At 34.8% G+C, this 22,578-nt stretch overlaps 2 protein-coding genes across 2 annotated transcripts in view; one reads left to right on the plus strand and one right to left on the minus strand.

Moving 5' to 3' along the window:
• LOC123550650 (neural-cadherin-like) overlaps positions 1 to 13,825 on the minus strand; it is a 95,149-nt gene extending 81,324 nt beyond the window's left edge. Inside the window, exons 1-2 of the mRNA XM_053545238.1 lie at positions 13,691 to 13,825; positions 11,993 to 13,312 (exon numbers count right to left, since the gene is read on the minus strand). Coding sequence (XP_053401213.1) covers positions 11,993 to 13,271 — 1,279 coding nt within the window. The 5' untranslated portion in view covers positions 13,272 to 13,312; positions 13,691 to 13,825. The remainder of the gene's footprint in view (positions 1 to 11,992; positions 13,313 to 13,690) is intronic.
• A 2,894-nt stretch (positions 13,826 to 16,719) lies between these two features.
• LOC128557619 (ankyrin-3-like) lies at positions 16,720 to 21,153 on the plus strand. The gene has a single exon (XM_053545241.1). It carries the CDS (start codon positions 16,806 to 16,808, stop codon positions 19,680 to 19,682), a length of 2,877 nt encoding a protein of 958 aa, XP_053401216.1. The 5' UTR covers positions 16,720 to 16,805; the 3' UTR covers positions 19,683 to 21,153.
• The last annotated feature ends 1,425 nt before the right edge of the window (positions 21,154 to 22,578 follow it).

The following is a 22,578-nucleotide window of genomic DNA, read 5'->3' on the forward strand; positions in this document are numbered from 1 at the left end:
GACTAAAGCATTTCTTAGCAAAAAGACTTAAGATTAAGAAAAGAATAGCAATTAATCCTTCCCTGGAAAATGGAAAAGATGTAAGCCATATCCTGGTTCTTTCTAAGACATATTTTAGCATGAAATCTTGTTAATACCAAGGCCATTGTGCTTATATTTATCAGTTAGAACTACAATGCTACTGACACAAATCTTATTAGCGCCCTGATTCTGTGTTAATGAGCCAGCTACCAGAAAATTTCATTCCTGGAAAACAGCTCCCTGGGGACCTAAGATTAAGACAGCATAGCTGATATTTTTAAACCCATTCTTTCCCATTCCATTCTGATACACATTGAATATATTCCAACATGCATTACACTGATAAATGGACTTCTTTCTGACCTCTAAATAACCTTATGCAAATTACAGGGGGAGCTCAAAGCATTCTTTGGCATTGTATATTAAAAGCTAGGGGTGGGTATTGCCACGAAAATTGGTATTGCGATATATTGCAATATTGTATGTGGATACTGCAATATACTGGGATATATTGTACCAGTTATTTAATGAACAAAAACATGATGAATCATACTGTTTTTTTCAAATTTATTCAATTAAAAATGAGTAAAATGACTAACTAGTATCAACAACACGAGTGTTTGCTCCACCTTCTCAATAAATAAAAATACCAGTAAACAAAAAAAATAAAAAGTTTTGACTAGATTATGGGGAGTATTGACAATTTGTCATACACAAATACTATTAACTGTTGATGATTTTGCCTTTATTTTCAACAATCTCGAAGTCCGACATGTTGCTATCATGCTATGACGCCGATTACCGGATATTCAAAAGTGAAAGTAGACTGCGTCAAAATACTATTTAGTTTATTGTGCGGCACTACATTCGGTTTACGGATACAATCATATGACACAGGTTGCTCAATTCACCGATTATAAACGAGGAAAGTGGTATAGCTGTTGTATGAATAATAAATTCTAGTTGATAGAAAAATTACTAATGAGTCGCTGACAAATACGAAATTATATTTATCTAAATTTTCTTATTGGTTTTATTATGTGGAATTGGGTCCGTAAAATAGCTGTAAACCAGTCTGCTACCTGCACCGGAAATGAAAGGAGAAAAATGAAAACAAAGTTGAATCGTGCTGGCAAGAAAAGGATTTTTTTTGTGAATCTTCTTGGTTTACGTTAGTGTTACTTAATGTTATAAAATAACCGGTATTCGAAAATCATATCGCAATATCGTATCGTCAGAAAAAACATCGCAATAACCGGTCTACCGCGGTATATCGCCCACCCCTATTAAAAGCACATTAAAACTAGAGCTATCACTAAAGGTGATGAATGTACCCCCCCCCCCACCCCCACCCGCATGCACTGACACAGTACATTGCAATTTGACCCACACAAGATTGCATAATTATGTGGACTGTATGTATACAGTATAGTAACAAAAAACAAAGTCTCATAACTATGCAGAATATTTATCTAAAAGAACGTAACATGCACCATGCACAACTAGGGTTGGTACTGATCACTTCTGTGAAGTTTCATTAAATTGTGTGCAAGGGTTCAGAAGATTAGGCGCACACAAGACTGCATATGCAGACTGTATGTACATAGTATATTAACAAGAAACAAAGTCCCATAACTCTGCAATTTTTGTCGTTGAAAGCACCTAACATGCCCCATGCACAACTACTGTTGCTACTGATCACTTGTATGAAGTTTCATTAAATTGTGTCAAGGGGATGAGGAGAGATGGTGCGCACAGATTGTGTCTATGTTTATAGTTTAGTAACAAAAAACAAAGTCCCGTAACTCTGCAAATTTTTTTTCTGAAAGAACCTAACATGCCCCATGCACAGCTACTGTTGTTACTGATCACTTGTGTGAAGTTTCATTAAATTGTGTCAAGTGGATGAGGAGAGATGGTGAGCACAAGATTGTGTCTATGTATATAGTATAGTAACAAAAAACAAAGTCCCATAACTCTGCATTTTTTTTTCTGAAAGAACCTAACATGCCCCATGCACAACTACTGTTGCTACTGATCACTTGTGTGAAGTTTCATTAAATTTTGTGATGGGGATGAGGAGAGATGGTGCGCACAAGATTGTGTCTACGGGACAGACAGACAGACACGGACGGACAGACAGACAGACAACCTGAAACCAGTATACCCCCCCTTACAACTTCGTTGTCGGGGGGTACAATAATAATTCTGTACCTGTCATGCACAAGAAACGATGATAAAGTTAGATAAATGTTAAGTTTACCCTGGCTTACCCTGCTAAATTTCTACAATGAACTTGACCATCTTTCAATTTGGACAGTACCATTCACTGTTAAAAGGGGTGCTTACCAAAAAGATACTGACTGAATGACATACAGTGCAGATCTTGATCAAACTGCATGGATGGGCAGGCTGATCAAGATTTACACTGGTCACACAGGCAGAATCAATTCTGTTCAGCATGATAAGGGTTAAAAGCAAAAATATTTTCAGAATACCATTTCGATATATTATTAGATAAACTAATATACTGGTCATTGAATCAAAAACAGTCAATATAATTTAGCCCTTTTCCTTTGTTTACAAAATTAGTACAGGATGATCTGACAAAAAACATTAAAGTTTCAAAAGAAGACTTCTAACTTCAAATCATTTCAAGACTTGTAAAATAAAGCATGGGTCTGAAAAAGTTCTTTTTCCTTCAATTAGATATGATTGACAAAGCCATTGTGAAAGGGCTTGAGACAATGTGTGCATACAGGGAGAAGCTAGGGGATCAATACAAGTCTCTTGTAGCATCTCCCAGACACTAGCACTGTGTGCACCGAATACTGATATCTACTGACCATCTGTTAATGGTTTCCTCTAAAATCCTACAAAATCTCTAATGCATCATGCAACAAGCTAATGATGAATTTGGAGCCAACTACATAAAAAGTATACAGTTAAATACTGTAGCAGAGTGCATTGTCTGTAATAAAAACTTGTGTGAATCAGTCCCTATGTTGTTTATTCTATCATACCTTGTGCACTCTAACAGAGTAAAAGATAACAATATTCAAAAATTGTCTGGGCATGTCAAGCTGCAAAATAGATTGCTAGAGGGTATGTCAAACTGCCAAGTAGATTGCCCATGGGCACGTAAAATTTCCAAGAGCATGTCAAATTGCCAGACTTAGTACACTGCCTTGTGGGCATGTCAAATTGCCAAGAAGATTGCCCGTGGGCAAGTAAAATTACCAGACATAGTTCACTTCCCTGTGGGCATGTCAAATTGCCAAGTACATTGTCCTATGGGGCATGTCAAATTGCCAAGTAGACTGCCCTGTGTGCATGCAAAATTGTCAAGTAGACTGCCCTGTTTGCATGCAAAGTTGCCACATAGTTTGCCCTGTGTGCATGCAAAATTGCCAACTAGATTGTCCTATGGGAATGCAAAATTGTCAAGTAGATTGCCTTGTGGGCATGCAAATTGCCAAGTAGATTACTCTGCTGGCATGCAAAATTGCCAAGTAGATTGTCCTATGGGCATGTCAAATTGCCAAATAGACTGCCCTATGGGCATGCACAATTGCAAAGTAAATTGCCCTTGAGGCATGCAAAATTGCCAAGCAGATTACCATACAGGAAACTTACATTTCAGATGATTTAAAATCTGTATTTTCTGCTTTAAAATCTGTACTTTTTTGCTTGTAATTCTGCAACATGTGCAAGAATTAATATGGCTGAAAAACTATCTGCAGGAGATTTCTTCACATCCCATTGCCTGCCTTTCTTTAGTATTAATTATCGGAAAAAGTATGGAAGAGAAAAAACTGGTTATTGATTATGAAAAATCTGCTAAACTGTCACCAAAAGAGCCATACTAGCTGAGCAAGCCAGCCACTGTTAGACAAGTCCATAATTAACAGAACTCACTAGGAGTTTTCTGCATGTCAAATGGAAGTGTCAGGACAAGATTTATGTATCTAATCCCGAGACCAAACTAGGGCTTGAACTGCCTGTGATAAAAAGATTCTTTAAAATAGTTAATGCTAATTCTATACTGAAAGCCAATCAATATGCAAAGAGATGTCAACATGCATACCAGACTCCTAGATCTATATCTTCAGGCAAAAAAGCAAGCTCACTCGGCTTTTGTTTTATAGCTATTTCCCAATATTTGTAAGGCAATTTCAAGCATGTGAGAATACCAAATGAAGATTTATGCCTGATAACCCACAATTTTCTTCTGACATGATGTTTTTATATTACACTTTTAGTGCAGATGTCTGCTTTTTGGCATCAGCAGAATTTTTACAATCAAATTTCTATCGATTCTCCCACTAAAAACACCCTGGTCTATATGTTGGCGATACTTATACATAAAGGAGTATCAAACTCTAGCTGATTTTCTTTGAGCCGAATACCATCATTTCAACAACATCTTTATATACACCAGCATTTCAGTTGTAAGACAGTGTTTTATATCATATATTCATATAGCACCCTTTTCCTGATAAAAACATTCAAAGATGTTACCAACACTCGCATTACTTCTAGAAGTACCCAGAAACTTCCAAACAAAACAGAAGGATGTAACATTGTAAAATTGTCTGGGAGAACATTTTGTTAAGCAGAGATCAAACTCAAAACCTTTTCAAATTTGTTAATCCTTCAAAATGTAAGAAATTGTTATACTTTTATTTCAAATTGGAACAAAGAATTACCTACTACTGCAAAAACTTTCAAAATACACAAAATACTGTATAACAAAAATTTCAGAATACAGAATTAAGAATGATTATCACAGCGAAGACATCTGAATACAGCCTTTACAACTGTATTGTAAATCGAAACCATTTGTGGCAATCTTATCTCTGATTTTCATCTAACCTAGGGTAAAAAATCCATTGCCGAACAATAGTATCAAGTAACTGATTTCCTTTTTTTACATAAATAACAAATCTGTCTTTTCATTTATTGAAATGCAGGACATGAATAAAAGTAACCACTGGGGTCATTTAAAATTTTGTCTTGTGATTGTTACAATTTATAAGAAAGACATACTGAAATGTGTGTGCCCTTGCCTCTAATTAATCCGACAGCATAAAAGGACTTGTTGATCTTATCTTGGAATTTATCCAACCTATTGACTGTAAATTTGTACAAAGCAATAAGTCCATCAGTTTTAAGCCCCTATCAAAGTTGTAAGAGTTTTGCTATGTTTACTGGTTTGATATATAATGAACTGGTTATCAACCGCTAAAGGCGTAAAGGTCAAGGTCACAACAATATTTTGAGGCTGTTAGTTTCCAAAAAAAGACCCCGTTTTTCTTTTACTTTTTTTAGAATGAGGAGGTGGGGGGGGGGGGGGGGGTTATTTTTATCAATATTTAGGCATATGGCAGTAGAGCCTCAGGCAGATTGGGCAAAAAAAAAATGAAATTCCAGTCAACATTCCATATATGCCATTGTAAGTTCCATTTCAATGATGTTTGATAAATTTGTAAAACAGTAATGACACTTAAACATCTCTAAGAAAATCAAAGATAAAATAAACATCTGACAGTTAACTATTATAATTACATATAATTTACCAATTAAGAGAAATGAACCGCATATCGTACTATTAAATTTTGACATAACGTTAACGTCTTGGATCACTTCCAACTGTTATGCACTAAAGAAATAAACTACAGAAGCAATTTAATTTAAATGCCTACAATGTATTACAAATAATACCAAGGGTGCTACTATTATTTTCTTTATTATATTAAAATGATAATATCTAAATACAGCATGCCAGAAAAATATATTCTAAATACTGATTAAAACCCGTGACTAAACAGAACAACTACTTAAGTGAAAGTAAGCATTCTTACTTATGGATTTTAATATTATTTATTTCTGCTGCAGATTACACTTTCAATAAAGTGTTTTCAAAAAGGATTATAGAGGTTTAAATACAAGGCCAGAATTATGACCAATCTTAATACCAAATATATAATCATCTAATGCTCTATCTTTACACACCCACACCACCAGAACGGATCACAGGTCAAAGGTAACACATATGGGCCGCACTATGAGAAAGTCAACATAGTGTATTTGCGACCAGCATGGATCCAGACTAGCCTGCGCATCCATGCAGTCTGGTCAGGATCCATAATTATGCTGTTCGCTTTCAAAGCCTATAGCAATTAGAGAAACCATTAGCGAACAGTATGGAACTTGACCAGACTGCACGGATGTGCACGCTGGTCTGGATCGATGCTGGTCACAAATGCACTATGTTGGTTTTCTCATGGTGCAGTTCATATATAATACAACGGTTAGGGCCTCAGGTGTAAGACTACTGTGCTGGCAACTCATTTCTGGAAGCCAAAGGTTGAGTTCCTGCCTCTAATTAACCAATTACTCAAAAGGTTGTAAGTTATCTTGAATAAAATTAAGCACCCATTAAGACAATACAGTATTATGCAAAGGAGTTACAATACTAATGGACCATTATGTCAGGTAAATTATACTTTCAACAGATCTCATTAAAACAAGACATGCACTGTTCAAAGCATTATGCAACAAGGCTGACTGCTGACTACTACATTCATGAGAATATTTTAATTTGATATTCGATACACAACTAAATAAACAATTTGATGAGTGTTATCACAAAGGGGAAAATAATTGAGATAACTATATAAATCTGTGGCTAAATTACTACGTGCATATCATTAACATTACAACAGCAAAGCTATTCATGACCTAATCATTTAATTGCAGATTACAATTTACATATCAACAAATTTGTTTAATGTAGTTACTATACAGATGCACTTCTACTGCCTTCAAAATATCAAATAAATATTATATACTAAAACAAAGGTACTAGGAAAAATTATCAGGGGCTATAACTCAAGTGATTAGGGGCTATAAATCTGGTGATTAACCAGAATAGGGGCTACAATTCTGGAGATACTTTGTGAATAATAAACACATTTGCTAAGCAGCAGTTCAAATTATTATACAAACATTTTAGACAAAGTTTAACAATCCCAACAAAAGACAGGTACAAAATTCACGAACACTCTTTACTTGTATTCATGCCTAATGTTTTGTTCATAGGAGATAACCCCTGAATTATGCCCCATTTCCTTTCGAAAACACAGGGATTAAGAAAAAATTTGTTGAGATAGCAAAAGCAAGAAAGCAGAAATTTAATAAATAAAGACTATATATATCTAGTTGGCAGGCCGACTGGAACATTTGTCCTTGAACTACAATTTGTAGAGTCACAATTTACCCTCATATCAGTGTTTTTTCAGACATACCTTAGACACCAGCATATGTAAGATGGAAGCATAAAGCATCAGGCTTGGTTAGCTCTTATCTCCTGTATACCAAGCATGTCAAATACATCATGATCTCATACACGTTTTAATGAAATCATTCATCTTGGAAAGCAGAAAATATAACCGATGTTATTATTTTAAATTTACGAAGTACCTCTCTATTTCATTTCAGTTAGGCAGAGCTGATAACAGACCGATCTCCTTGGGTTCAAACTTTATAAATTATATTTTGCAGCAAAACCAAAAAAACGAAAGGAAATCTTGCGAGACCTACAAATGTTGTAAGAAGGTAGGGAAAAGCTAACCCTGCAGTGGTTACATTCACAGAGGACACATTATATCTGTAACTGTCTAGAAAGTCATTCATTGTTTGTTTCTTTTAAAGAACAGTTCAAGACTTAGAGAATTAAACACGTTTATAGGTTTATCCACACTTAATTCTTAACCAATATCTAAAATATTGTTCTAATTCAAACAAAAGTGTCAGTTTTAATATGCTTAAAGGTCAATATGAAACAATAATGCTCAAAATTAAAACAGAATTTTACAACAGACTTCCTAGTCTTTATGAATCTATTTCTGAAAATTTGTAGCGCAGTTAAGATATTATCATGGATATAGAAAGTAAATTCATGGGAAATTCATATTCTAGGCAGACCTGTTATAAAGTACTTGAAGATAAAAATGTAAGGCGGAGACAATAAAAATGCCTGTGCTGAACAACAGGCTGATAAAAACTGCTATAAAGTACAAGTGGCTGGGCTGTGAAGTCTTAATCATATGGTTCTTTAACTGGGCTATTAAGTTTTCACTCAATTTTACAGGTATGTATTCTGAAAATAACAAAATTTTATGAACAACCAGCGGTTATAATCTATAGTTTGATTTTCATTTTGTAAAGTGAGCAGAATTTTTACTTTCACTATTTCACTAAAAATGACTAATTCAACTCAAGCTCCTCCTCTAACAAAAATCAAACACATATACCTCAATACATTAGCTGATAAAACATTTGTGCTTATATTCTTTTAACATTTTCCTTTTTTTAACTGAAACATTTTAAATGTTGGTTTTTACATAATATATGAAAATAGTACTTTTTTATGATGATACAAGTTAATCACCTTGTCAAGCAATCATGCATGTTAGTTAACAGGGAAAATTATCAAAGGAATACAGTGACTCATATGTTTTAATGTCTTTATCTTAACCAAAAATAATTCAATTAGAGTATATCCTTTTCCTGAATAAAGATAGTGTAGGACACAAAATCTGATCTAGGGTTGGGACAGTTTAGGGGACTGCAAATGAAAATCCACAGAATCTGGTCATTCCAGAGTACATTAATAAAAAGATTTAACAATTGAACTTTGGGCATGCTATGCTACACTAATGGTATTTAAGAACAATTCCTTTTTTTTTTGTAAGGAACCCAAAGCAGATATTTTTATCAATGGATGATGGCAATGTGTGTCCAAAGTAAAATTCTTAATTTATTCTGAGTTTTAGATGGATGTGCCCCTCCAACCACTATCTCTGGGATGAGCAAAAGCTTCAAGAAACATTCAAACTTACATGTTGCAAGGGTGTGGTGCAAATTAAAGTAAGCCAGCAGCCTTCATTGCTCCATCAAAGGCCTTCTAGTACAATTCTACAGTTGTTTTTGTAATAAATACCATCAGTCGAGATATAATTTACAATTAACAGCTCTTAAAACATTTCTTTACAGCCTCCAGTTATTATCAGACAATGTGCAGCTTACATTTAAATATTTTCTTTGTCTGACCCTTCAGAAGGGAAGAATACGGAATTTCTACAGAACTAATAGAGAAAATGTCTCTTAAGAATAATTCTGACACCCTAAAATGTAACTATTACATTAGACAGACAGGAAGAACCGAGACAAATTATAATGACAAAAATGAAATCAATAATTCACACTTGATATCTCTTTGTCAAACTAGTGTCTCTTCCAAAATATCTCCAGTGAAAGTACTGGCAAATATTTCAAACAGTGTCTGTGTGTGTGTGTGCACAGCCGCTGGCAGATTCCTAGAAATCTGCAGGAGCTGCTGGGAATTCAGTGTGCAAGACACAGTGTTGCTTTCTGTTTAAGTAACAAATTTATGCAGTCTCTAACTTTAAATATGTCTGACATTTGCTTTTCTGATGAAAAAACTTTCTCGCCAGCAGTGTATTTTCTGACCTGTGCATTTCATACACTGAAGGAAACATTTTATAAAAATTTTAGTGAACATCCTCACATCACAATGTTACGACACCAAATGTAAAATGATATATTTTGACATTAGTTGATATAGATTGATTCTCAATCATTCTGTCTAACAAATAAAACATTTTTCTCAAGTAAGGTGAGGGAAAAACATTTTTAGATTCTCATTCATATTTCACATTCACAACCAATGAAAATTTTGAAGGTTGAGGGTTGGGCAAGGGGACTGATGGGTTCATACTGGGGCAGTGGAATCTAACAAATAATTTTTTAAATTATTGTTTTACACTGAAATATTTTAAAAATATTTCTCCCCACAGCATATCATATTTCAGATGCTATCTTACCCAAACAACTATAAACCCTTCTGTTCCATCTTATATCTACATGGTCTTTAACAAGAATACCTGCCCTGAGACAAAAGACATCAGCAACTGGCACTAGCAATTTGACTTGACACCTTTCAGATAATCAATGCACTCCTGACTTCTATCATAGTAAAGACAATGAGAACCTAGCTTGAGAAAAGCTACATCAAATCAATACTGGATAACCTCTCTATCAGTTCAACCTACTCTAGATTTTGCAAAGGTTAACACACTAATGCTTGAATATTGTTTAATGTTAGACATATTTCAATGCATACAATGTTGTACTGGTAACAAGTACAAATAACATCTGCACTGCAATGTAATGCTAGTAAATAATAACACACAATCAACATTTGTGCAAGAGAGTTTGATGGCCAGGAAACTCTTTTTAGATAAATCATGGCTTAATAATTCTCAAAGGAAACACAACAGTGCAGATCTACGATCTAATGACTCCAAAAACAAAAGAATACTGCATGAAAAACAACATCAGAGAACAAAGCAAAATCCATCAAGGAAACAGACCATCTTTCTTCATAAACAGGAATAAAGTGAGAATTTTAAGTAGTGTTGGTGAAATGTAAACATTATCAGATGGTTTGAAGTGCTCTCATTGAAATAAATGACTAAACTGACCTGAGAAATGGTCAAAAACCTTAACACCCCTGCACAACCATAAACCAGATCAATATTGATTGAGCTGTTGAAACACTGCTATAAAAGTATAAATGAAACATTCCAATTTTCACGGAAATGATACTGGGTGTAGGCAAACACTAATGCGTCAAATATAATCATTTCAGCAAGAAAAAAATCGATAGTAAAGTTACATTGACATAAAGATGCACTTACCCCCTATTTGCACTGAGGGGATTATAAACAGTTTATTCTTTATCACCACCTCCTATCTTGATTCTGACAAGATCAAAACTGAACTAAATTGCTTGGTGGATGCTATTTGTCTCAAAGAAAACTCCAAACCAGTGGTTGTCTTGCTACTCAAAGCTTTTAACATTTTACCATAAAAAAATAAATGGAGAAAGTATTTACATTTTTTGTAAGGTATTGGATGTTTAAACTATACACCACAGAAAGAAAACATTTAACAGAGCTGTGGAATCCTCTACAGCTTACTGAGCTTAGAGACAATATTTCTGTTATTATTATAATCTAGATAAAGATAAGTACTTCCAGTTCAGTCTGTTATAGACATTACATAACCCGTAAAATATATCACCCAAAATAACATAATAGAATCCATATGTGCTGTATCTTCTATATACCTGTTGTTCTACCATATACTGTACTAATGAAACCCACACATCACAGCTGAATGTTTAACTCTTTGAGGAATTTAAACTTCAACTGTATCCTCCATTTTGTTTAATACTTTTTAGTGTTCTCTTCAATAAGATATCAAGTTTAATATACATCAGATTTCTACAGAAGGATCATCAAGTAGTTGTAAGTTAAATGCATTTATCTCCCGACAAATTTCATACTTTTGTATAAACTGCACTCACTGATAGTTTAGCAATGACTCAACTATGGAGATGTATAAACAGTGTATTGTCAAACAACTCAACATAATGAAAAAAAAAATACAGAATGACAAGTTGACAATATAATCTAGATATGCAACCATGATTGTCACAAAAGAAATAATAACTTTGCTACCTGTATGAATATATACAAGATCATACAAAAGGAAGCTATTTACTTGCTGTTTTATCTGCAAACTTACACCCATTTATAAATGAAATCTAGAAATAGATATTTTGCAAGAACTATAAACTGGCTTGTTTTTAGATCTGACAGCTCAAGCAATTCAGCTTGTCTGCTGATGAGTAATTTTGATGAATAAAAGCTTTCCTTGTCATGCAGCTTAGAAAATTGCAACAGCAACTATATGCACTGAAAGTTGCGAACGACTGTAGAAACTGGCATCAATAAATTATTTTGAGTGACCGAAAGAAGTTAAGCTACACTTCTGTAAAATTTGGTGAGGATGGTGAATGACTGGGACTGAAGCTTACCTTCAGGTGTGTTCAGATTAGTTCTGTTATATATGAGAACAATCTGACGATGATTCATGTCCTCATAGTCTAAACTTCTTCCTGGTTTCAGATACACCTGACCATTGTAATCCGGTTCATCAAATATATCAACACTTGCCGATATTTGCTTGTATCTCTCGGCTTGTGGTCGCGGTTGGACAGAGGCAACTGTAAAAAGTGAGGAGGATATTGTGCTGTTTTCTACTATATCAAACTGCCTTTTTATAGTCAGAGTTGCCCTTTTTGTAAGATGGTGACCATTGCTATGTTTAGGCATGAATGTGAGAGTATTACTCTGAACCTTGATGCAAAGTGACAATGGCTCACTAACATGCTCTGCAGAATCTGTGGCAAAGATATTAACATTGTAGCTTCCTGGATAGAGATAATCACTTTCGGAGTACACATCACCCGTTTCCTGGTCAACATAGAATTCTGTACTTCCTGTCAATGTGTATGTAATGCGATCATTTTGGTCCCCATCAAATGCTTTAACTGTTGTGATTTTACCCCATGACTGGTCAGATGATGTTTGAACAGACTGAACTGACAATTTGAATTTTGGAATAACATCATTTTTATCTAGTATATGAATCTCTATAAAAGTTGAAGCACTCTTTCCACTTGAACACTTTCCCTCAAGCCTAACAAGATATACATCCTGAAATTCTCTGTTGAATGATTTTAGAGAGGTAATGATATTATCATGAGTTGATCCATAGAAGACAGTTTGAACACTAAAACTTTCACTTCCATTTAACAATGAATATGTAACATTTTCACAGCCTAGCACTATCAAATGACCGATGATTTTCACATGTTGACCTACATTCTCATTCTCTTTGATGGTGCCAATGTACTTGGGTTGTTGAAAGACTAGATGATTTTGCGATGATTGTACTATACTGATATGTAATGATTCCAAAACGTTATCATTTATTCCGTTCTTCACAACCAACACTTGCGACTCACCAACTAAACTGTGGAGTTTATCTTTGGTAACTACAGCACCATTTTCTTGCACGTTGAAAAAATTTTGTGTATCTCCATAACATGACTCAATTACATGAGGTGCTTCTATTTTTGTTAGTTTTGTTATTTCATATCCAACAGGTGCACTTTGTGGAACTTGAAAGCTCCTGACTATTTTGGCATCACAAAGTGACTGAATGGAATGCAGTATTCCAAACACAAATATCCATAAATTGGTCTCCATTTTATATTTCCCTGACCTATGCAGATGTTGAAATAGATACATTGCGGTTAACTGCTAACTGCACAAACTAATGCTGAAACATTCTGAAATATAAATGTGAAAAATTGTTGATTTAAAACATAATAATTCATGGTATTTTTACTTATTATTAAATATTAAGTTATAATTTACTGATAGTGATAAACATTTCCAAAAATTGTACTCCCAAATTCCCATGCAATTTACAATCAAAATGGAAATTTTTAAAAGTCATAATGTAGTATTTACATTTGTATAATCTATGTTTATTGATACAAGCAATGTAAATAAAAGGGTTTTTAAATACACAAATTCCGCTACACATCTGTGCACTCTATTCAAACCATTCATTGTACATCAAGCGTCTCCAATGAACCAGAACAAAAAGAAATTGATTAAAAATTCCGTTACATCAAACAACGATATTTACTCGCACTACTTACGCACTCATGAAAGAGCATCATTTTTTATTTAATTTTAAATTCTTCAACCGAAATCACACATTTTCTCCAAAAATTCCTTGCACTTGTCACTGAAAATAACATAACATCACTCTCTCACTTCCCAATGCTGAAAGCGTTCGCGCAGTGCAGATGAATGTCAGATTGCGCTGTTCTATTGAACTCCCGCGGTATCTAAAGAAGTGAGTTACGCGCGAAAAAATACTTTGAAGATGACAATCATTAAGCTCTTGTAACTAAAGCAGTGCACGGCTTCTGATACTTTAAAAATGGTTGTAACATTCACCCTATATTGATGCTAAAGATTTTACACTGGAAAATAGACTACATTTAAAAATCTATCTTGTTTTAAAAGGTTGAAATAGTTAACCACCACCACCACCACCTGGAGACTTCTAGAATGACGCATGCATAGGGCCTAATTTAGAACTAGATCTAGATCTAATATCTGAATTTTTAGAAAATAATGCTTCTAGATTATAAAATTTACTAGATCTAGATCTATTAAACTCTTTTTATGGATTTGTTGCATCAAACAGAAAGCGTTTTATGCAGGCAATAAGTAAAATGTAGTGTTCCAACATGTAAAGTAGCAAAACTAACAACATCTAATGACTTGCTAAAATCTTATATAAAATTCTTAGAAAAGTCCAAAGAAATTGAAACCCATTTGAATGTATTTTTACATTACGGTTGTTAAAAGTAAATGAACACGGATATTCAATCTGATCACGTGTGTAAATTATCAGGTATGGGAGTCTATCCCTACTACTCTAGGAGCGGTAAAGCAAATTAAAGAAACACTTACCACCGTATATGTTGATAATGTTCCGTGTTTTGCCAAGCTATATTAGAATATTGCAAAATAAATCAGAGGATAGTTATCCCTTGTAGTTATTTCAAACTACCTTGTAGCGAATACTTATGTGACAAAATATTTAACTCAGCATGAGCTTTTCATACTTAGGTCTTTCACAATAGATTTGGTCGTTCCAACCACAATCTACTTGTTATATTGACAATACCCTTTAAGATCGTGCCATTCAGACATTTTGTAGGGATTTTCTTTTTTTTTCTAATGTACTTACGCTAATCAGGCTTATTTTATTTACCGCGTTTTCAAACAGTGATTCATAATAATATGCCTATGTAAGAGACCATACACTCTCATATGTCGTGTAAATGAGAGAAAGTTGAGTACATTTTCAGGGATACCTAAATATTTCAAAGACTATTGCAGTTCACACCCAGTACACCATATCTAAAGCTAAACAAGATATTTTTTAGCAGTGATCTTTATTAATAATTCCGTACAAAGGGCAAATGCACATAATATAGAGTTATATTTTATCACCATTTAAAAAAAAACGAACATCGATTCGCATCACAATTAAAACATTCACAAAGTACGTAAGAAGAAAACGTTATAATAAAACAGACCAATAGCCTACTTCTAATATTAGACTGGCATCAGTCGTTAGAGTCCTTTAAAAAATATCTCTGTCATTAAATCCTCTCAAATAGCACCTTTTGAAAAAATCTCTTATCTCTGACTCTAATCGACTCTGTTGAGATAAGCCTAGAGAGAGAAGGTTTTTTTTTTTAGAAATTATCAGTGTCATTATGAAGAAATAAATAAACAATCTTTGTAAGTCTATTCTAATAGCAAAGGATACACATTCATTCTTTTTTGTTATAAATTTATTCCTTTATAGTAAAATTTGTTCGTTTTACGAAGGACCGATGCTGACTTCACGTCTAACTTTTCCTATTTCTCATTTCTTATTATAGGCTACACTATGAAATGAAAAGTGAAAAATGTCAACTTCACATTTCTCACTTCTCACTTTTCAATTTTTTGGTAACGAAACTGTGAAATATGAACTTCACATTTCATAGTTTTTATATCTTACATAGCGTATAAAAAGAAATGAGATGTAGGAAATGGATTATATAATATCTATTATTTTAACTTGAAGAAATATTTTTAATTTTAAGTCATTACCTTTTAAAGTACCAAAGATATGTCTATAAATGAAGATTAAAAAAAAACAGCCTTAAAAATAACCGAAGTATAACAACTTGGTGTCTTTGACCTTGGGTATAATGAGCCCAGCCCCAGCACATACTTTGTTTGTATCCTGAACAATGTTTATGTGAAGTCGCGATAAGATATAAGCAATAATAACAAATATATGACAGAATAACAAAGGTTGCCGAAAAACTTTAACCTTAAAAATAACCTAAGTATAGCACCTTGGTGACCTTGACCTTGGGTATAATAGGCCCATCCCTTGCAAATACTTTGTTTGAATGCTGGACAATGTTTATATGAACTTACAGTAAGATATAAGCAATAGTAACAAAGATAGGACAGAAAAACAAGGTTACCGAAAAACTTTAACCTTAAATATAACCGAAGTATAACATCTTGGTGATCTTGACCTCCGGTATAATGGGCCCAGGCCCCGCACATACTTTGATTGCATGCTGAACAATATTAATGTGAAGTTATAGTAAGATATAAGCAATAGTACTTAACAAAGAAAAACAAAGATTGCCGAAAAACTTTAACCAAGCCAAAACGCCTGGGCGAGTAGAATAGTTTCCGCTTGTGCAAGGGGTGAAACTATTAGATTTGCGACTAAGACCTTTCCGGAGTTATTGCTCTTGATTACGTTCTATATTCCCAAATGTTATATGGTTGAAGAGTTGCGAAGTTTATTTTTGTATACTATGTTATTCCCTGGCCAGAATGATGTTGTCAGGAAGGGTTATAACTATTTTCTATCAACCACTAGGTATGCTAAATTGAGAGTGTGATTTTTCTTGAATAGAGAACAGTTACTGACAGTCTGTGCAGTCAGACATTTGTATTTTGATTTAATACTTGGTACGTAAATCTTTCGAAATTATTCTCGCATGTGATTTCATGCTTGACAAGAATTTCATAATACTATCTACTGAAATAGTATATATATTATATTAACGACAAAGAGATTAGTTTCAAGTTACAGATATTGGCAATACATTCGTTAAAACCGATCAATACAGTGGCTATATAGATCACGAGGCTGAAAACAGTGAGAAAATAAAAATGGCTGAGGATACTGTACAAGAACCGATGAGAAATCAGCTATTTAATCTATTGAAATCATTACCAACGATGGAAAGTGTGGCTTCGGAAGCTAGTGATCTTCACAAAGCTGCTGTTACAGGTGACATGGAATTATTAAAATTAAGTCTCTCTTCCAAACAATGCGATATTAACTTACAGGATGAATGGGATCACACAGCCATATATATGGCGGCGCAGAAGAGCCATAGTGAAATAGTTTCTATCCTTATTTCACATGGAGCTAAGATAAACGCAGACGGTGATGATTCGTTCAAAGATACCAATCCAATGCATCACGTTCGTGATGTGCCTACTGCAAAAATTCTACTTAAAGCAGGCGGAGATGTAAATGCAAGAGACTCCAAAGGTAATTCACCATTACACAGAGCAGTTATGAGAGAAGACATATCGATCATATCGCTGTTATTAGAACATGGTGCAGATGTTACTATAAAGAATAATGAAGGTTTGTTAGCTTTGCATACCTGCTGCAACTCATCGGGCAGCGATACCATGGTAACAGCCATGAAAACTTTAATTTCGCACGGAAGTGATGTAAATTCAACAGATCATTTTAGAATGACACCGCTACACCACCTAGCTAAATGGTCAACGGCATCAAAATTAACAGTTCAAACTCTTGTATCAGAAGGGGCGGATTTATATTGTCGGGACTATCGCGGAAACTGCCCAGTTCATTACTTTCGTTTATATTTTAAAGATGAAGAAGACAGTTTCATAGAGACGTTGAAAGAGTTTTTTCCGTCACCTAACACCGCAAATGTGACTGACATGAAAGGACAGACTCCACTTCACTTAAATACAGACACATCTGCTAATGTTGTGGCAAACTTAATAAAGTGGGGTTGTATGATAACGGCACGAGATAATCAGGGGAAAACTGCTCTTCATGTTGCATCAGGACTGAAGAACAAGATAGGAATTGTAGAGGAGCTGTTAAAAAATGGCGGAAACGCAAATGCGCACGACGACTGGGGGAGAACGCCATTACACGAGGCAGCGAAAGCAGGTAACGGCGGGGTAGTCGGGTTATTAATCAAATATAAAGCTGATGTGAATTCACGAGATATACGTGGTTGTTGTCCTCTTCACGAGGCTGCTCTAAAAGATGATGTTCAAGTTGTAGAGATGCTTACACAGAGTGGCGCCAGTGTAAATAATGTGGATGAAAACATTTCTTCTCCTCTTCACTTTGCCGCATGGGGGAATTGTGAAAATTCGGCGAAACTTTTGCTAAAGCACGACGCCAATGCCGAGTTGAAAGACAAGCTCGATGAGACACCTTTGGAAGTTGCAAAATTTAGGAGAGCTGAGAACGTTGTCTGCGTCCTTTCTGATCTCACAGGGAAAAGCAATACACACGCAGTAGATGAACATACTGAAAACATTTATGCATTGTCTAATTGTGGAGACAATTTCCTTACCTCGGACACCGTTTTACGAATGATTGAAAATAAAGAGATAAAGAGAAAAGGACAGCTTGATCTCCAGTCTTACCTTAAACATATCCTAAAATCGCCTGAAATAGGTCGAGGGTTTGATGAAGACGAAGCGAAAGAAATTCAACTGGCAATGGAAGAGTTAATGCAAACTTTGGCAGAAAAGATTGGAAGAGAAGACAGGAGATTTATTTGTAAACTGCTGCATGCTGGAAGCACATCGGAAGGCGCCAAAACACGATGTCCAGATGAGTTTGATTACATATTTGCTCTGGAGGAGTTTACTAAACATTGTTGGCCTGTCTTTTCCGAACTGGACAGTAAAACCCAGGCTGGAGTTTATGTACCAGCGTATTACCCCAGTAGAACTGGCGGAGCAGATGTAAGACCTGATTGCGTAGAAAGAGAAATGTCTGTGTCCGTATCCGATTATGCGAACATGACAATAAACAGTGCACCAGAAGCAGAAGACTTTGTCAGGTTTGCTGGATCGACAACAATGCCAGTTCACAAAATGTATGATGGATTTTCGCAACTTCTCACAAAAATCGTCTTTAGCAAAGATTTTCCAAAACATCCGAAGCTGAGGATCATGGAGACGACCATTGATCCAGCAATGACGCTCTGCTGGAGAGGATGTAGGTACAAGGATTTGGAAATAAGTGTTGATGTAGTACCAGCTATAATTCTACCAAAGTGGCCGGAACAGTTTAATAAAGAAAACATTATTTTAACACCGGATATTCTTCGGATACCTAGCCTTGTCGTACCGAAAATGACTGCAGGAACAGATGAAGATCTGTGGAGATGCTCCCTCGCTCCTGAGGAAACGGCTATATTCAGAAAACTAAAACCGACTGTAAGAAACAGTTACATTACTTGCAAAGCGCTGATTAATTCATGTATTTGCCCTCACGTAAATTTTGGAGGTTACAATGAAGCTACGGTTGTATACAGAATGGAACACGATAGTCTATCTTCAGAAGAAGACATTGACATTTACGAGTATCCAGAGTCCGTAGTGCCATCTTACATGCTGAAAATGATGTTCTTTGCTGCCATTGAATCAAAAGCTAGAACGTCAGGGTTAGATAGTGTGTATATTGACCTTACTAAAACGCCAAGCGTACCCGACATTGAAAAGGGAGAAGACAGCAAAGAAACTGTTTATGGACCAGCTGAAAATATGTATGTAGCAGAAAAATGCTATGACTTGGACGTACCCCTTGTACTTGATGTTTTTAGGCGATGCGAGGAATGCATTGAGAATGAATTTATACCGTCATTTTTCAATCCTAAGCATAATGTTTTAGGTGCAGGTGTAATGGAGCGCGGTTTAGAAAAAGTTGCATTATTTGTTAAATTCATTCGAGCGTTGTTAGAAGAACAATCCTGAAGAAATTGTAAACTGTTCCTGTAGTTGTAAAGGACACAAATTACTTTAAGATCTATGAAAAATAAGCTTAGATTCTGTATAAAGTTAACAGTGGAGTGAATCTTTTACTGCTAGTAAGCAACAGATACTGCTATGGAAATGTAGTTTCTAAAGGTTTATCTCTGTAAAATTCTGTTTACTAGTCTTCCTCACCATTCCAGTTTCCAGATCCATATATTTTTAAGTACGTATCTTTCAAATACCAAATACTTACATATTTGTTTGCAAAAATAATGCATAAACTGTGCAGCGGAATTATTGCACAACTGTAGGAGCCTAATATCTTTTTTGCGTATTTCTCAATTCAAATCTAATAATATTTTTACCAGATGCTTATCTTGTATTCTGATACTTTTTTTGAAAGAGATTATTATTTTGTTCAAAACATTTTTCTCATTACTGCTAAAATCACAGAAAAAGTAGGTATTTTTGCAATATTAAATGGGTTACTTTTTAGTAGGAAGTACAGTAAAGAATTGATCGTTGGTGAAACTGTTTTTACAGAATTTATGGTCATCATTTGGTTGTGGTCGACAGGTGTGTCCAGTGTTTTGTAATCGTCAGATTTGTTTCTTCTCTGTCTTAAAAAATGCAGCAAAATATTGCATGCAGTTACAATGAAAATAAACCTAATCTACTATATTTAGAGGCTTTTAGTGTTTAGGCTATTAATGTATTACAAAATCACGTGTTCCTTGGTAAAAGAAAGATGTAATTATCCCCCTTTGAAAAAAAATCGAACAGAACAGAAACTTTATGTTGATATTACATTATATAACGATAGTTTTTGGCTTTCGAGATATTCCTTTAAATCTACAGTCAAACCTCTCTGAACGGAGAACACCTGGCCTAAACGACCAGTGGTTTGGTTTCTGTTCTAACATATACACTGTATTTCAACCTGTGAATAAAAACCTCCTGTCAATAAAGAACTTGTCACTCTCGAGGGTGGTCTTTTTGAAAAGGTCTGAATGTGTTCACTGCAACAGAGACCCATATTTTGAAAAGCTTGCAAAGCCAATTTAAAACATTAACAGAGATGAACATTTGCAAGAACCCAAACATAATTGTTTTTTTTAACCATTACCCGCTAAATTTCTAAATGGAGTAATCCATCATACAGTTTGGGCAGTACCACTTATGATTCAAAGTGTTCACTGAAATTTTATTGACTGAATAGCAACCAGTGAATGCATGGAGGTGCAGGCTGATCTTGGTCTGCACTGGTCATAAAGGCAAAATCACTTGTCGCCAGCAGGCTAAAGCATCATAGACATTTTCCTCCCTTAGAATCACTATTATTGTTCCATAAATAAATAAACACAATTTACACAAATCCCTATGTACAGGATTATGACAAATGATAACTCTTACTTTGTAATAACTGGATTTCTGCTTAAGTATTATGTAAAAGAATAAACATTTTATAACATATTTTGTCATGTAATTTATATTTCCTTTTTCAGTAGACAACACACTTTCAAATGATTCCAAAGTTATACAAGCTTACCCCACATCAGTATTTGATAAATTTTAATAGCACTGTTATATAGAACTTGCTTATTTATGGATCGGATACCTTAAAACCTGTTTTTATCAAGTACTGAATCATTTTAAAGTTACTGCTAATTTAAGTTTATCAATTCTAGAAGTTATTTAAAGTCAGGTGGAGACAAAGTTTGTGAATATACTTATGTAGGAGTTATATTAGACTCAAATTTTGTATCTAAAAACAAAGAAAATCTTACTGATATTACAAAAATACCTTTTGCTGTATTTTGTTAAATGCATTTTGCCGTTTATGTATGTAACGTTGTTTAGCCCATTAGAACCATTTTTCACGCTGACGTTGCATCAGTTCTACCCTGATCAGGCCTTTTGGCGAAAAGTTGATATATTAATACTGAAACAGTTTTTCGTGTTTCGTGGTATTTTTCGACTAAATGTATCTAGAAACAAGAGGGCCATGAAGGCCCTGTATCGCTCACCTGACCTATTGACCTAAAGATCATCAAGATCAACATTCTGACCAAGTTTCATTAAGATATGGTCATAAATGTAGCCTCTAAAGTGTTAACTAGCTTTTCCTTTGATTTGACCCAGTGACCTAGTTTTTGACCCCACATGACCCAGATTCAAACTTGATCTAAAGATCATCAAGATTATCATCCTGATTAAGTTTCATGAAGATATAGTCATAAATGCGGCCTCTAGAGTGTTAACAAGCTTTTCCTTTGATTTAACCTAGTGACCTAATATTTTATCCCAACTGAACCAGATTTGTACTTGACCAATAGATCATCAAGATTAACATTCTGACCAAGTTTCATTAAGATATGGTCATAAATGTGGCCACTACAGTGTTAACAAGCTTTTCCTTTGATTTGACCTGGTGACCTAGTTTTTGACCCCACATGACCCAATATCGAACTTGTCCAAGATTCTATTGAGGGTAACATTCTGACCAAGTTTCATTAAGATTGGGCCAAAATTGTGACCTCTAGAGTGTTAACAAGCTTTTCCTTTGATTTGACCTGGTGACCTAGTTTCTGACCCCACCTGATCCAGATTTAAACTTGACCTATGGATCATCAGAATTAACATTCTGACCAAGTTTCATTAAGATATGGTCATAAATGTGGCCTTTAGAGGGTTTACTAACTTTTCCTTTGATTTGACCTGGTGACCTAGTTTTTGACCCTACATGACCCAGAATCAAATCTGACCTTGAGATCATCAAGATTAACATTCTGACCAAGTTTCAGGAAGATATAGTCATAAATGTGACCTTTACAGTGTTAACAAGCTTTTCCTTTGATTTGACCTGGTGACCTAGTTTTTGTCCCCAGATGACCCA

The sequence above is a fragment of the Mercenaria mercenaria genome, chromosome 6 (genome assembly GCF_021730395.1).
Source record: "Mercenaria mercenaria strain notata chromosome 6, MADL_Memer_1, whole genome shotgun sequence".
Classification (NCBI taxonomy): Eukaryota; Metazoa; Mollusca; class Bivalvia; order Venerida; family Veneridae; genus Mercenaria; species Mercenaria mercenaria.